The sequence below is a fragment of the Triticum urartu genome, chromosome 1, assembly GCF_003073215.2.
Source record: "Triticum urartu cultivar G1812 chromosome 1, Tu2.1, whole genome shotgun sequence".
NCBI classification, from domain to species: Eukaryota; Viridiplantae; Streptophyta; class Magnoliopsida; order Poales; family Poaceae; genus Triticum; species Triticum urartu.
The window spans coordinates 285913183-285928338 of record NC_053022.1 but is presented as its reverse complement, the minus strand read 5'-3'; the positions used below and the strand labels follow the sequence as shown (position 1 = coordinate 285928338).

At 43.4% G+C, this 15156-nt stretch overlaps 1 protein-coding gene across 3 annotated transcripts; it reads left to right on the top strand.

The window, feature by feature from the left end:
* The first annotated feature begins 7518 nt into the window (after window positions 1–7518).
* On the top strand, window positions 7519–12021 carry LOC125508029 (ubiquitin C-terminal hydrolase 12-like). Of its 3 annotated transcripts, none has more exons than XM_048672594.1 (7): window positions 7519–7712; window positions 8667–8717; window positions 9269–9434; window positions 9744–9910; window positions 10399–10714; window positions 11385–11551; window positions 11644–12021. In XM_048672594.1, exons 2-7 carry the CDS (start codon window positions 8696–8698, stop codon window positions 11793–11795), a joined length of 990 nt encoding a protein of 329 aa, XP_048528551.1. In that variant the 5' UTR covers window positions 7519–7712; window positions 8667–8695; the 3' UTR covers window positions 11796–12021. The 3 variants fall into 3 exon arrangements, with proteins under 3 accessions (XP_048528551.1, XP_048528541.1, XP_048528533.1); XM_048672584.1 differs by having other exon boundaries at window positions 7519–7739; window positions 9269–9443; XM_048672576.1 differs by having other exon boundaries at window positions 7520–7712; window positions 9269–9443.
* Window positions 12022–15156: the final 3135 nt, after the last annotated feature.

Here is a 15156-nt window from a genome sequence, read left to right as displayed (position 1 = left end):
ATCAAGGGCAAAACCCAAGGAATCACCCTTGGTGGATTCCACTCGATGTAATCATCAAGGTGAACATATGAGGAACCACCCTCGAGGTTCACACTTGAGATGTTGCACGACAGATCTGTATCAGGAATGGTGAAGGAGGAACCACCCTTGTTGACCACGATCAAATAGCTACACTACAGAGTTGTCATCAGGAGTGCATTGCGAGGTATCACCCTCGGCACTCGATAGTAGCTCTGTAGAGTCGAGCAACAAAAGGGGCATGATGTGATGTGAGGTGCCAGGCTCTGGTCGTCAATCACATTGATCGAGTCGTCGATGATGAAGTTGGGGCAACAAGGACAAGGTGGGGGCCACTGATGGATCACTAACCAACCTATACTAAGCAATTTAGGTTAAACAGGTAGGTAACAATAAGCAGGTTACAAAAGCAGGCTATGCATCAGAATAGGAGCAATCAATTATAGTAGAAAAATCTAATGCAAGCATGAGAGAATGGAATGGGCGATATCGGGATAATCAAAGGGGGGCTTGCCTGGAAGCTATGCTGAAAAGTACTGATCGTCAGGGCGTAGTCGTACTCGGCGGCAGCGTTAGTCCCGAGGCCTACCGGAGAGAAGAGGGGGAAGAAACAATAAATACAGAGAAAACATAGGTGTAACAATACAACAGACAGAGCTAGGGGTGTCCTAACGCAGTGCTACACGATATCGGTGAAGGGGATAACATCCGGGAAAGTTCTCCCGAAGTTTGGCATTTTCGGTCAGAAGAAACGGAGAGGGAAAGTTGCATGTTTGCTATGCTAGGGACGTGTGGTAGATGAACATATTGCGTATTCGGATTCGTCTCGTCGTTCTGAGCAACTTTCATGTATAAATTTTTTTTATCCGAGTTACGGATTAATTTCTATGAATTTCTAAAGTTTTAGCAATATTCTGAAAATATTTTAATTCAAAAATAAAGGTTAAATGCTAGGTGTACCCAGCCCTGTGTACACAGATTGTACACAGAGGCTGACATGTGGGCCAGGGGGACCCAGTTGACCAGTCAAAGTTTGACTGGTCAACAGGGGTGGGCCCTCCTGTCATACACTGTTCAATCTAGTATAACAGTTTAGTTAACTAAACAAGGTGATTAGGCTAATTATGTTTAATTAATTGAGCTAATTAATTAATTACACTTTTTTATTTCCTTTTTTACATTTTTAAGGAAAAGGGGCTGGTGGGGCCTATTGGGTAGTGGCCCATAGGCCATTGCGGGGCGGGCTATTGGGCGCGTGGGTGCGGGTGGAGGCCGCAACCCGCCGGGTGTGGGGGGAGGTCGTGGCCACGACGGGCTCGCTAGCTGGCCGACTCTGGTGGCCGAGAGGGGTGCGCGGGCGCGCGCGTGGCAGACTGGGGCAGCGCGGCGCAGGCATCGCGGGGAGTGGGGTGGCGGGGGGCGCAGGAGGCCAGCAATGGCCGGCGGGGTGGAGCGAGAAGCCGGAGCGGCACGGCGCAGGGCGGCGGTGACGCGCAGGGGGAATTGGCGCGAGGCCCAGCGAGGGCGGGCGGTGCGGATGCCGATGACAGCGGCGCCCGGGACGGCAGAGGCCACACGGCCCCGAGCGGCGGTTAGAGAGAGAAGAGGCGGGGGGATGCGGGTGAGCACGGGCAGCGCGTAGGCGGCAGCGGCTTGGCAGGTGTGGCCAGTCGCCGGCGGGGCACGCGCAGGTGCACGGCGGCGGGCTGCGATGCAGCAGTAGCAGAGGCCGGTGGGGTGAGCGGGTGAGCGAGCGGGGCGTCGGCTACGCAGGAGTCAGCGAGGGGAGCGAGGAGCGGGGGCTGACTCAACAATAGGGGCGGAGCGTGAGGCGAGGCCGCCGGGCGTGGTGGGGTGCGCAGAGGCACGGGTCGAGGCCTGAGCAGGTGGTGCGAGTCCGACTGTAACAGCGGGCGGTGGAGCTCGGCACAACGGCGGGGCGACTACAGGGCATGGGCAAGCTAATGACGAGGCGGAGGGGTGCATGCTCACCGGGGAGCCGGTCGTGGAGGGCAGCGGGCTCGAGGGAGGCTCGGGACGGTGTGGTGGTGCAGATCGACGGAGGGCATCGGCGGAGAAGAGGTGGTCGATGGCGACGTTGTGGTACAGCCCCGGTTGATTTGGTGCTCCTGGTCGACACAGACGGCGACGGGGGTCCTCCTCGAAATCACTTGGCGGCGCGGTGAAGTCCTTGGCCTCGCGGTCGATGACGGTGTGGCGCCAGATGCGCTCGGGGAGGAGGGAGATCTGAAGAGGGGAGGCGGAGAGGGAGAGGCAAGCGAGCGAGGCAAGTGGGAGAGTGGGAGAGATGGCAGGGGGAGGCCGAGGCGTCGGAGCCTTATCCCCCCGCCAACGCTGGCAAGGACGCTTGGTGGAAACCTGGCGCGGGCGCTCGGTCACCCGCACAGTGAAGAAGGCACGGGATAGGGAAGCTGGGCCAGTTCGCGTGAGGTAGGTGGGACGGCTTGGTGGGTCAAAGCCCGGAGAGTGTTGTTTCTTTCTTTTTACATTCCTTGTTTTCTAGCTTATTTTGTTTTAGTTTTATAAAATACCAAAGAAGCACCTAAATTAGAGTTATTAAATAACTCCACTACCTTAAATAACTTGACACATTAACTAAATAGTTTGTGTTTATGCATTAATTAAAAAGTATTTAATAATTATTTTAGCCATGTGTTATTTATTTTAGGCATTAAAAGCACATTATAAATTATGGGTTCCAACATGACAAATAAACAAAGATTATTTGCCACACATAGAACATTTTAGTTTTGACATTTGAAAACTTTTATTTTTGACTTTATTTTAAATTTGAATTTCGACCGGTTTTGATCCTACGCGAGTTGAACAACAGTAATCGTGGTGATGTGGCATCATTAGCAGAGGATTACTATAGCTTGATTATCCGGGCGTCACAATTCAACAACTATTAGAGACATTAAATAGATGTACCACAACAAAACATGCTAAGCAAGAACGAACATTCTCAAAAAAATCCTTGGGGCTTTTCAGCAAATATACCGCTTTGTTTGTTGATATCGTTGAAGGCCTACAATCCTTAAGAAAAACTGATGATCTCTTCCCTTTCTTTGACAGAAATGGAGGTCTAATACAAATGTTCTTTCTCGAGGAAACACAAAGATAAGAACAAACAAGAACCTACCAGAACAAAACAAGAATGCGCATAATGAACCGCCTTTTCTCATCCATGTTATATTTGTATGTTCGATTCTGTATTCCACTATTAGGCGATCCCATGGAACAAGTATGCGACTCCACACGAACATGTATACCGTCATGATACACGAATCCATTACACACAATAACGAACAACCAACAACCTATATACATACACCATTGTTAGAATCTTGGCACAGTTTGGCAGTATAGGATCCATGTGTACCCCCACCACTGTTTGCCACAAATCATCTTCCTCACGAAAGCCAGCACCTTGATGGATCCAACACCCAACACCAAAGGAAGGCACACCTATGCTTGGCTAGACACCCTCGTCGCAAGCAAAAAAAAAGAGAGAGCAAAAGCCATTGCTTCTTTATTCGTTGCATTATCTTTTACTAGGGTTTCACCACACCAAGCCACGAGGGCTGGCCTCTTATGGTGGTCGCCTCCAGTGACGAGAGGATCCTCGAAAGCAAGCAAAGAACAAGACCCATGAGAGCGATTCTTCAAAGAGGAACACGCCTGCACAAACTAGAGAAACGGAACCCCACCGGCACACCAACACGGTGAGTGCCGGCGTACTCCTAAACAGGGACCCCCAAACCTCCCGGCGACAGTAGAGTAAGCATCACCACCATGCTAATTATCTTAATTAAAATAAGTGTTTGGGAAGAATTGTCGGGGCCAATGGTTGTCAGCATTTGTTTTGACCTGAGTTCGCCACCTCACTCTAATTCTTGCAAAGATTATTCCAAGGTATTTTACTAAATGGGAGCCAGCTGTTTAACGGTTTTTTATCCAATATAATGGACATTTCCTGTGTTTAAGGAAAAACTATCAAAACAGATGAATAGTAGGAAAGTGAGGCGAAGCCTGTTAGTGGACAATCAAGTGTAGAGAGATGGCAAAACAAGATTAGACATTTGAGACAATTCTTACGGGGTTGGGCCAGAAACGAGAGTGAGATTTACAAACAAGAAAAAGAGTGACTCACCGAGTTAATATATGCTCTAGATTTAAAAGCAGAAGTGAATATTCTTGATGCGGCGGTGCAGACCACGGAATCCGAAGCTGAGCAACGCTTACGAGCTCTTCTTAGAGAGGAGGAGCTCAAATGGGCATTGCGTGCTAAGGTTCTCAAGGTTGTCCAAGGGGGTGATAATACACAATTCTTTCACATGATTGCGAATGAAAAACATAGGAAGAAGAAAATAATCCAGCTTGAACAGGACGAAGGGACTATAGTGGCTCATGAGAACCTAAAAGCATATATCTCTAATTATTGTAAACAACTTTTCGGGCCTCCGACAGAGAGCATGGTTTCCCTTAATGAGTTTGTTATTGGAGATATCCCTCAGCTTCGGTCAGAGGAGAATGATATTCTATCTGCACCGTTTACTGAGAAAGAGGTTCTAGATGCAATATCACAATGAAACCGAATAAAAGCACCGGGACCAATGGGTTCCCTACGGAATTCTATAGGAAATGTTGGCATATTATTAAGGACGATCTTATGCCTATGTTTCAAGATTTTTTTAATGGTCACTTAGAACAGTTTCTTCTTAACTTTGGCATGATTACGTTGTTGCCAAATAAAGAATAGGCAGTTCGGATCGAGCAGTTCAGGCCAATATGTCTTCTCAACACGAGTTTCAAAATATTCACAAAAGTGGGTACCAATAGATTGACACGGATCGCCCATTCGGTGGTGCAACCGAGTCAGACAACTTTCATGCCTGGGAGACACATTCTAGAAGGGGTGGTCGTCCTTCATGAAACGCTGCATGAAATTCATTCGAAGAAACTAGATGGGGTTATCTTCAAAGTGGATTTCGAGAATGCATATGATGAAGTTAAATGCCCTTTCCTTCAGTAGGCAATGCACATGAAAGGTTTCAATGAGGCATGGCGGAACCAAGTGGGTTCTCTAGTCCAAAAAGGTAGTGTCGGAATTAAGGTTAATGAATCGGTCATTATTTTCAGACCCATAAGGGATTGATACAAGGGGATTCGATGTATCCTCTCTTATTTAATATAGTGGCAGATATGTTGACCATTCTTATCAGCAGGCCAAGGAAACCGGCCAAGTGGATGGACTTGTCCCACATCTGGTTGATGGGGGAGTTTCCATTTTACAGTATGTTGATGACACTATCATTTTCATGGAACATGACATCGCAAAAGCTCGGAATATGAAACTCATACTCTATCTCTTCGAACAATTGTCTAGATTAAAAATCAACTTTCACAAGAGCGAGTTGTTCTGCTTTGGTAAGGCGAAAGAGGAGCAAGACACATATAGACAATTGTTTGGCTGTGAATTGGGTTCTTTGCCCTTTAGTTATTTGGGCACACTGATTCATCACCGTAAGCTATCTAATAAAGAATGGAAATGCATCGAAGATCGAATTGAAAAAAAGCTTAGCTGCTGGAAGGGCAAGCTAATGTCATATGGAGGTCGGCTAGTACTTATTAACTCAGTACTTACTAGTATGCCGATGTTCCTGTTATCTTTCTTCGAGGTTGCGAAGGGGGTGCAGAAGAGACTTGATTTCTTTCGATCTCGTTTCTTCTGGCAGTCATATGATACTAAGAAGAAACACCGCCTCGCACGATGGGATTTAATATGCCGACCCAAGGACCAGGGGGGACTCGGTATTGAAAACCTGGAAATTAAGAATAAATGCCTTATGAGTAAATGGCTTTATAGGTTAGCAGCAGAGACGGATGGTATGTGGGCACAAATATTACTCAACAAGTATTTACAATCGAAAACGCTAACCGAGGTCACCGCGAGACCAACTGACTCGCCATTCTGGAAGGGGCTCATGCGAACGAAAGATTTGTTCTTTTGGAGGGTCAAATTCTTGGTGGGCAATGGGATGTCAACAAGATTTTGGGAGGATATATGGTTAGGGGAGACGTCACTAGCCTTAAAATACCCCACCATGTATAATATTGTGCAACGTAAGGAATATTCAATTCAGGCGAGCGTTAGTTGGGGAGCGTTGGAATGTTTGGATGCACTTGGTACGGAGATTGATAGATGTTCAATTATCCGACCAAACCCGATTCGATACACTGAAAGTTGGCTAGAATCGGAGTGTTTACGATGAAATCTTTTTACATGGATCTAATTAATTCTGGCCCAATCCCGAGATCGATACATATTTGGAAGGTTAAGGTTCCCTTGCGCATTAAAATTTTTATGTGGTTTGTCCACAAGCAAGTGATCCTCATCAAAGATAATTTACTAAAGTGACGGTGGGCAGACAGTTCATGTTGTTGTTTTTGTGATCATGATGAAACAATACAACACTTATTCATAGATTGCCCACTCGCGAAATTACTTTGGAGAACGATCCATATAGCCTTTAACATTACTCCTCCAGTTAGCATTGAATCGTTATTTAGGACGTGGTTAGCTGGGATTGATCATCTTATTGCGTCTCGTATTCGGATTGGAATATGTGCGCTTGTTTGGGTTATACGGAATTGTAGGAATGATATGATTTTTAACAGACAACGTATTTTAACTTTCTTGCATGTAATTTTCAGAGCTACAATATGGATTCGTACGTGGTCCTTACTCACTCCTACGAATTCCAAAGAGTCATTGGTTACTGGATGCAACCAGTGAAAGATGGTAGCACGGCCTATATTCAACCGGTTTGGATGGCGGTCACATAACAAGATATGAGTCTAGGGAGCTTGTCCTTTATGTTGTCATAACGGTTGTAATATTGAGCATTTACATTTTTTTCTTTTTTACTCCGCTTGCGAGCTGTAATACCTTTATGACGTTATGGTACTTCTGAGACTTTTTAATAAGATGACCGTATGCATCTTTCAGATGTAGAGGCCGGAGGCACGCCTCCTTTCAAAAAAAAGTAGGAAAGTGAGGAGAATATGAGTTCCCATTCGCACTATCAGTTTTCCTTCAGGGAGCAGCTACCAACCCAGCAAGATTACACGAGAGACGTAGTAAATCAGAGTGAGAGAGGGGGAAAAGAGAGAAGCAAAATAGTGAACGCGTCAGTCTGCTTTAGTGTATTGTAAAAAAAGAAAAAACTTGCAAGAAAATGGCTTCTTATTGCTTTTAATAAGGGATAAGGGAGAAAAGAAACGGAGAGACGGACGCAGGAGGGACAGAGGATAGAAAAGTGGCGGCCAAGTGCTCTCGCTGCTCTGTGTGACCTGTGACCGTCGCCCAGAAGTAAAAATGGTGAACGCGCCCAGTCAGCTTTAATGCAAGGAAAAGGAACCTTGCACCAAAATGGTAAAATGGCAGCTGAGAAGAAAGAAAAGAGACGGGAAGGAAAATGGAGCGACGGACGGACGGGCCGAGACAGAGGAGAGGAAAGTGAGGGGCAAGCGCTGTTCCTCTTTGTGACTCGTATCTTTGTTGCGTGGAGAGGCCACCAGCCCCTTCTACACTTCCATTAAAACCCCACTCCCCTGCCTCGCACCTCCGGCTCCGGGACCCCGACGAACGCCGAGGAAGCCATTGTGAGGTACTCTCAGTCCGCCCCCAAATCCAGGTCTCTCTCTTCCTCCGCTTCTTCATGGCAGTCGCTAATCCCGTCTCTTTACCGCGGATTATCGCATACTGCTGTTCTTCACTTCTTCTGGAGTTGAGGGTTTCCAGAGTTTTTCTTTTCTTTTCACGAAACATGATTCAGGGTTCTTCATGGAAGCCGCAAATCCCGTCTCTTTACCGCGGATTATCGCATCCTACGCTGTTCTTCACTTTTTCTTCTGGAGTTGAGGGTTTTTCAGACTTCCAGTTCTTTTTTTCTTTTCACGAAACAGGGATTCAGGGTTTCCAGGTCTCTCTCTTCCTTGGCTTCTTCATGGAAGTCGCTAATCCCGTGTCTTTAGCGCGGATTATCGCATCCCGTCTCTTCACTTTTTCTTCTGGAGTTGAGGGTTTCCGGTTTTTCTTTTTCTTTTCACGAAACAGGATTCAGGGTTCTTCATGGAAGTCGCAAATCTCGTCTCTTTACGGCGGATCGCGCGCTTGGCATCCAGACCTTTTGGATTTTTCAGACTTCCAGTATTATTTTTCACTTTTTCTTCTGGAGTTGATGTTTTTTCAGACTTCCAGTATTATTTTTCCCAAAACAGGGATTCAGGGTTTTGGGATGCAAGTTCTTGGCCTTCTTTTCGTAATCGATCGAGGGGTAAAGCGCGTAGGTTTTTAATAGTCGATCTGTTCGTGTATAGAGACTTCTACTTCTTGTTCTCTCCTTTATTTTGGCGGGTAATGATTTTTACATGCCATGGTCATCATTTTTCACCAAGATTGGCTCTGCCTCTCAAGATTCTGTAGTATGTTCTTGACCCAACAGTATGGCATGATAATTAATTTTTTGGTCTACCGTGGTTCTTAGTACCAGTAGTCTATATGATGATGTGCTACCTTTACCTGAGATTGGCTCTACCTGATGATTTAATCTCACTTGCAGAGGAGGATTGAAGAGGAAGGGGCAGATCTATGGGCAACTGCAAGAGTTCATGTATGTATGCCTAGCCAATCGTGATGTTTCGACTTTGTCTTTAATAAACCAAAAAATAAAAGTTAGATGTTGGGCCTCTGTTTTTTAAAAACCAAATAAAAGTTAGATGCTTGGACTCTTGTCTTTTTAAGCTGTTATTAAAGTTAGATGTAATTTACAGCATTAAATCCTTGGCAAAAGTCAAGGCAGGAATATGAAATCCTAGCTCTTACTTGAAGATGGCTAGCTAGTATGTTGAGTATATCACTCTCCTTATCTAGAAACACAAAGTTGTTTGAGTGCTGGTCTTGATGTCTTGTTGATTAGAAGCGGTAGTACAAGCTAATGACATACTATAAGAAAGTACCTGATTGGCGACATGAATAACTATATGCGTTCAAGATTTGATTCATTTAATCAGGACATGAAAAACTTATGTGCTGTTGTTCATTCTTAGGGTTGTTGATATTGTACTCTGTTCACTTGGAACTGCAACATGCACATGACTTTTCTCATAGCATGTTCTCTCTTTGTTTTCTAATTTTGAGTTATTGCATTTGTGCAAATATCAGCTCGTGCACGCCTAGGAAAGGCCCATGTCGTTCCGGATTCAGAATGGAGGATGCAGGACTTTGGAAAGACCCATGTTCCTGATTTAGAATGGAGGATTAATGACTTCTCATCGCTGCTTGAGACAGGAGCTAAGTCAGCAAAATCTGACGCTTTTCACTGCTCTGGGTATAACTGGTATGCACCATAATTGCAGGAGAAACTCTACAATATTCATGTATTAGCTGTAAAAATACCACCTGGCTTGTTTTAGTAGAAAAGGTAATTATATGTTATCCATATACACATTGATTTAGGATGCCATTTACTGTTTTGATCGATCATTGATGTAATCAAATTAGCAATCACAGTCTCATAAACAAACAGTCACAGGCTAAAACTTGATATGGTGCATGAAGTGAAGAAATTAGACTTCATTCCTACTTCTATTATGAATGCTAGACTGACTTTGGTTTCTTGCATGATTTCATTCACCAGGTACCTGCAAGTGAGTCCAATGCATAAGGAAATTGGTTCTGAAACGCCATATGTTGCTCTTTGTCTGAAGATATCCCAAGCAAATATGGTGCCAGGTCACACGGTGCATGTGGTTTTTGAGTTGTCAATATACAACCATACAAAAGGAATGTACTGCGGATGCAAAGGTAGTCTCATGGTTGTGTTTTTTCAAGCACATCCATCATATTACAGCTACGAATCCATAGTCCTCTGTGTGTCATAAGTTTGAGAATTAAATACCATGATTCCATCATTACAAGTCAACATCTGTAAATATCGAAATATCGAAATATGGTTGTGTTTTACCGTTAACAAGTTGCTTTGTATTTTCTTTGCTGTCAAGTTTCTCTGTAGACCTTCAGGAATTTGGAAGGTTCAGATGGCATAGACATGTTTCTCACTTGAGACATTACAAGTTTCTCTGTAGACATTACAAGTTTCACAGTTGGGACTATTATGTTTCAGATGGCATACACATGTTTCTCTTTAAATTTGATTATCATTATTCGGATGTAATTCACTACCTTGCTTTCTTAGCTATATAGGGTGAAGGTTGGTTAGTATTATTTGGTATATTTGCGTCTTGCATACAAGTTCTTCATTCTCTAATATTCTAACCTTTAACTAACCGCAGATACCTACAACTTCCATTTCAAGAATACCTACTCGAAGGAGCAATGCTTGATTCCTCTTCAGGAGCTACTGAAATCATCTGCTTTTCTAGTTGATGATAGTTGTGTGTTTGGTGTGGAGATATTAAAAATTGATGTCTCTTCTCCTGAAAAGAAGGCTGTTGTGGTTCAGAAGAAGGATACCACAGTTCAGAACCTCTTTGTTCAGAAGAAGGGGTTCGTCAAAGGGACATACACTTGGAACATGAACAATTTCCTTGAACTGGACTTGGATCACTTTGTCCGTTCTCCTACATTTGAAGTTGGCGGGCATAAATGGTATGCACCTGTTACCAGTTAGACAGTTACATCACAAATGATTTATATAAATGGTATGCATGTGTTACCCAACATTTTAGCTTATACGTATCCTTAGCTTACCATACCTGGTCACTGTACAAACTTCTTTTTTACTCTTTTATTTATGACAACGGACATTAGTAATGACCAGATCTTTGTGCAAGGCGAGGTCCTTCAGATATTATAACTGGACATTTTAGCTTGATACAACCAAAGAACTGTTAGTATATTTACAGATATGCGTAGCGCATTCCAGTTTTAGGAGAAACAGGTTTTTGGAATCATGCTGCACCAAAAATTCTGAAACCAATGTAGTACTAAAATATATGTTGAATAAAAGCTAGAAATTTCATTTTCATGTATATATTTGGTACCACCCATTCTTGTATGTGCCACATACCATCGATTATTTTCTCAGATTGTTTTTGTGCAACATTGTACTCCATTATCTTGTACTGTAGTGAACTAGTGATGTTTTGTTTAGATTTTTTTGTACAATTGTAATGCCACCATGTCCTGTCCAAAGTTAACCTGCCTACAGCCAAGCTCAGCCACAACTTTATGATTTCAGTAACTAACCACATTCTTCAAATACATTTTCCTGGGTACCAAATTATTTTTGAAGTTACAGTTCTCATTTTCTTCACAGGTACATCCGCATCTATCCACGTGGTGACAAGTACAGCACTGATTGCCTCAGCTTGTACTTATTCCTGGATGCATCGGATGAGCTCCATCTCGAGTCCAAGAAGGTGGTTGTAATGACCCTGTCCATCCTGGACCAAAAGAATGGGAAACGCTTGACTGCAACTTCAGGTTCAGCTCTCCTTAGCAAGTATCAGTGCTAGCAGCTAGTATCTGTAACTTCATGATGATTACAGTTCATCTTACTTTTATGGTGATCGCAGGTCTCTTGGTGTTTACTGGTGGACACGGCTGGGGATGGGCTGATTTCCTTGGACTCATGAAACTCAAGGACCCGTCGGGAGGCTATGTTGTGGGATCGAGCTGCATTGTGAAGGCGGATCTCACTATCGTTGGTTCATCCAATGATGGTTAGATGTTTACCTCATGGCCTGATGGAGAGATGTTTACTTCTATTTGAGATAATGTTGTGGTAGCACTACTAAAAACTTGTGGGGTGATTCAGTAGTAATGAGCTGGATTTGAGACGTGAGATGATTTCGCGCATATATGTCTAGATATATGTATCGAACAGATTATGTCATCGGAAGTACTTCTATATGCATGGATGATGCAACTATGTTGGTTAGCTTGTTTCGCTACATAGATGTTTGGTTCAGCTGAACCATGTTATCTCTCGCTTAGTTTTTGTGCATCATGGATGTTCCCAGTTGATGAATCATATAGTCATATGGTTCCATGTAAAGCAGTTTGCGTCTATAATTTATTTTGAGAGCGAAGGTGTTTCATCTGCCCTCCGTCCAGTGGCAGTGCTTCATGGTGACTATTATGTCCAACCACACCATATAATTAAGGTTTGCAGCCTATGTTTTAATACTTTTAGATATAGTTTGTGTACGCATAAACTGAACTAGTAGGCAAAGTGCGGTGCCACGCCACATGTGTAAGTGCCCATTGTTAGATTAGTTATCGTTCATTCGGTCGTTATTCTTATTTGAAAGATCAAGTGAAAAATGGCAGCAGCTGTAGTAATGTTAATGGAAGAACAGGCCATCTTTGCGAAAGTGACTGTGCCATTGCAATACTACTCATTCATTCAGGTTCCGGTAGAATATCTGATACTTCCTCCATTCCTAAATGTAAGTCTTTTTAGAGATTTTAGCTAGTGACTACATACGAAGCAAAATGAGTGAATCTATATTCTAAAATATGTCTACACACATCCGTATGTTGTATTCCATTTGAAATGTTTAAAAAGACTTATATTTAGGAACAGAGGGAGTAGAACATATTCTGGCAAAAGCCACATAGGTTAGTCTGCAAATACAAATATCGGCTTCAGATAACTGCAAAGAACTGAAATATGGGACAGAGATAAACACACCATGAAAAGGCAAAATGCAAACACAGGTTTTAGATAACTACAAAGAGCTGAAATAGGTTAGTCATGTCATTAGAAGAACAGTGATGTTCAATATTCTTTCCTGCAAAGAAAAAAAAGGTGCAATTAATTAATGAAGCTCAGCTTCAGGCAAAGTGAGAAACGGCTCTGGCTGCATCCCAGAACAACTGCTAGAGTGCATAGATGATTTCCTAGTACACAATATTTCTAGTCACATTTTTAGGAACTCAATGATCATCTTCAAGGAGACTTTTTAATCCTCTTCATGATGTCACTCTGAAACAGCCACATAGAGTTATCGATGGGAAAAGACTGGCAGAGGAAGATAAACACATATCTTGAAAGTTTGTCAGTGTTGAATCTTGAATAGTGTTCGGTACCCATAAACCACTCACATAGATCCCTTTTTTTTAAAATGGAAAATTCAAGCGAAATTTATCTGTAGGTCCCAATAAGTTTTGCCGAGAGAGTTCCTAATTGTGTAATATATTTACAAACCTAATAGTGAATAAACAATGTCGCAAGATCAACAATTCTCTTTTTTTCGAAAATGGGGGACTCCCCGGTCTCTGCATCAGAACGATGCATACGACCACATTTATATATAAATAAAGAAGTTCAACAAGGTCTTAAAGTCTGAAAACAAAATAACGGCAAGCTCACAAAGAGCCACAACGCCAAGAAACAAAAGACCCAAAAGCCACAACTGGCTGGCACAACAAAGATAGGTAAACTAATTGCCTATCCTATTACATGACCGCCATCCAAACCGGTTGAAGATATCCCGCGCTACCATCTCCCACCGGACAGATCCAGTAACCAAACGCTCCCTGGCCTCCGTCGGAGTGAGTAACGACCATATACGGATCAACGCAGTAGTTCGGAATAAAACCTGCAAAAAATGAATATTTGTTGTTCTGTTAAAAGCCAAATCATTTCTGCAATTCTAAATTGCCCACAACAAAGCACATACTCCTACACGAATGTGTCTAGCTGTTTCGGACTCTATCCCAACAAGCCACGTTCCAAATAACATACTGACCGAATTCAGAAGAGTAATGTTAAAGGCAATATGCACCGTGTGCCACAAAACTCTTGCCAACGGGCAGTCAAAAAAGAGGTGCTTGATAGTTTCGTCCCGATCACAAAAACTACACCTAGTAGATCCTGTCTAGTTGCGCTTAACCAAACTATCCTTTGTTAAAATGACTTGTTTATGTACAAACCACATAAACACTTTAATTTTCAAAGGAACTTTGACTTTCCAAACCTCTTTGGAACTAGGAATGACACTAGAGTTAATGACATCGATATACATCGACTTAACTGTGAACTCTCCAGAACTAGTGAGCTTCCAACGCAACTGATCAGGCTGATGAGATAGCTGAACCTCCATCAGTCTACTCATCAAATGAAGCCATGCTTCCCACCGGTCACGAACAAGCGCCCTCCTAAACTGAATATTGAGGGGAATGGACTGCATAATCGTTGCAACAAGAGCATCACGACGTTGAACAATACGATACAGGGACGGATACTGAAGCGCCAACGGCATTTCACCAAGCCAGGTATCCTCCCAGAAGCGAGTGGTGTTTCCATTACCGACTATAAACTTTGTCCTATTAAAGAAGATAGCTTTGACTCTCATAAGCCCCTTCCAAAACGGCGAGTCCGTCGGTCTCACTGTCGCCTGGGACAACGTCTTGGACTACAGATACTTACTACGAAGAATCTGCGCCCACGTGGCCTCAGTCTCATCTGATAGTTTATACAGCCACTTACTGAGAAGACATCTGTTCTTGACTTCAAGATTCTCGATACCAAGGCCCCCCTGGTCCTTTGGTCGACAGATGATATCCCATTTGGCGAGTCAGTATTTTCTCTTTAGTTCATCACTCTGCTTGAAGAACCGGGATCGATAGAAGTCCAGCCTTTTCCTAACACCAACTGGGACTTCGAAGAAAGATAAGAGAAACATAGGCATACTCGTGAGCACCGAATTAATAAGAATCAGTCGGCCTCCATATGACATGAGTTTGCCCTTCCAGAAACTCAGTTTCTTCTCAAACCGATCCTCGATGCACTTCCATTCTCTGTTTGTCAGCTTACGATGGTGAATGGGTATACCTAAGTACGTGAAAGGTAATGCCCCCAATTCGCATCCAAACAATTGCCTATAGGCCTCTTGTTCCTCATTGGCTCTACCAAAGCAGAACAACTCGCTTTTATGAAAATTGATCTTCAATCTGGTCAATTGTTCAAATAAGCATAACACCAGCTTCATATTTCTTGCTTTTGCCAAGTCGTGCTCCATAAAGATGATTGTATCATCAGCGTACTGCAGGATGGACACACCACCATCAACTAGATGAGG

Coding starts and splice junctions, on each gene's coding strand:
- LOC125508029 (XM_048672584.1), top strand. CDS start 8,696: ATGGGCAACTGCAAGAGTTCAT. Junction 10,715..11,384: donor GAAGTTGGCGGGCATAAATG/GTATGCACCTGT, acceptor TTTTCTTCACAG/GTACATCCGCATCTATCCAC. Junction 11,552..11,643: donor ACGCTTGACTGCAACTTCAG/GTTCAGCTCTCC, acceptor TGGTGATCGCAG/GTCTCTTGGTGTTTACTGGT.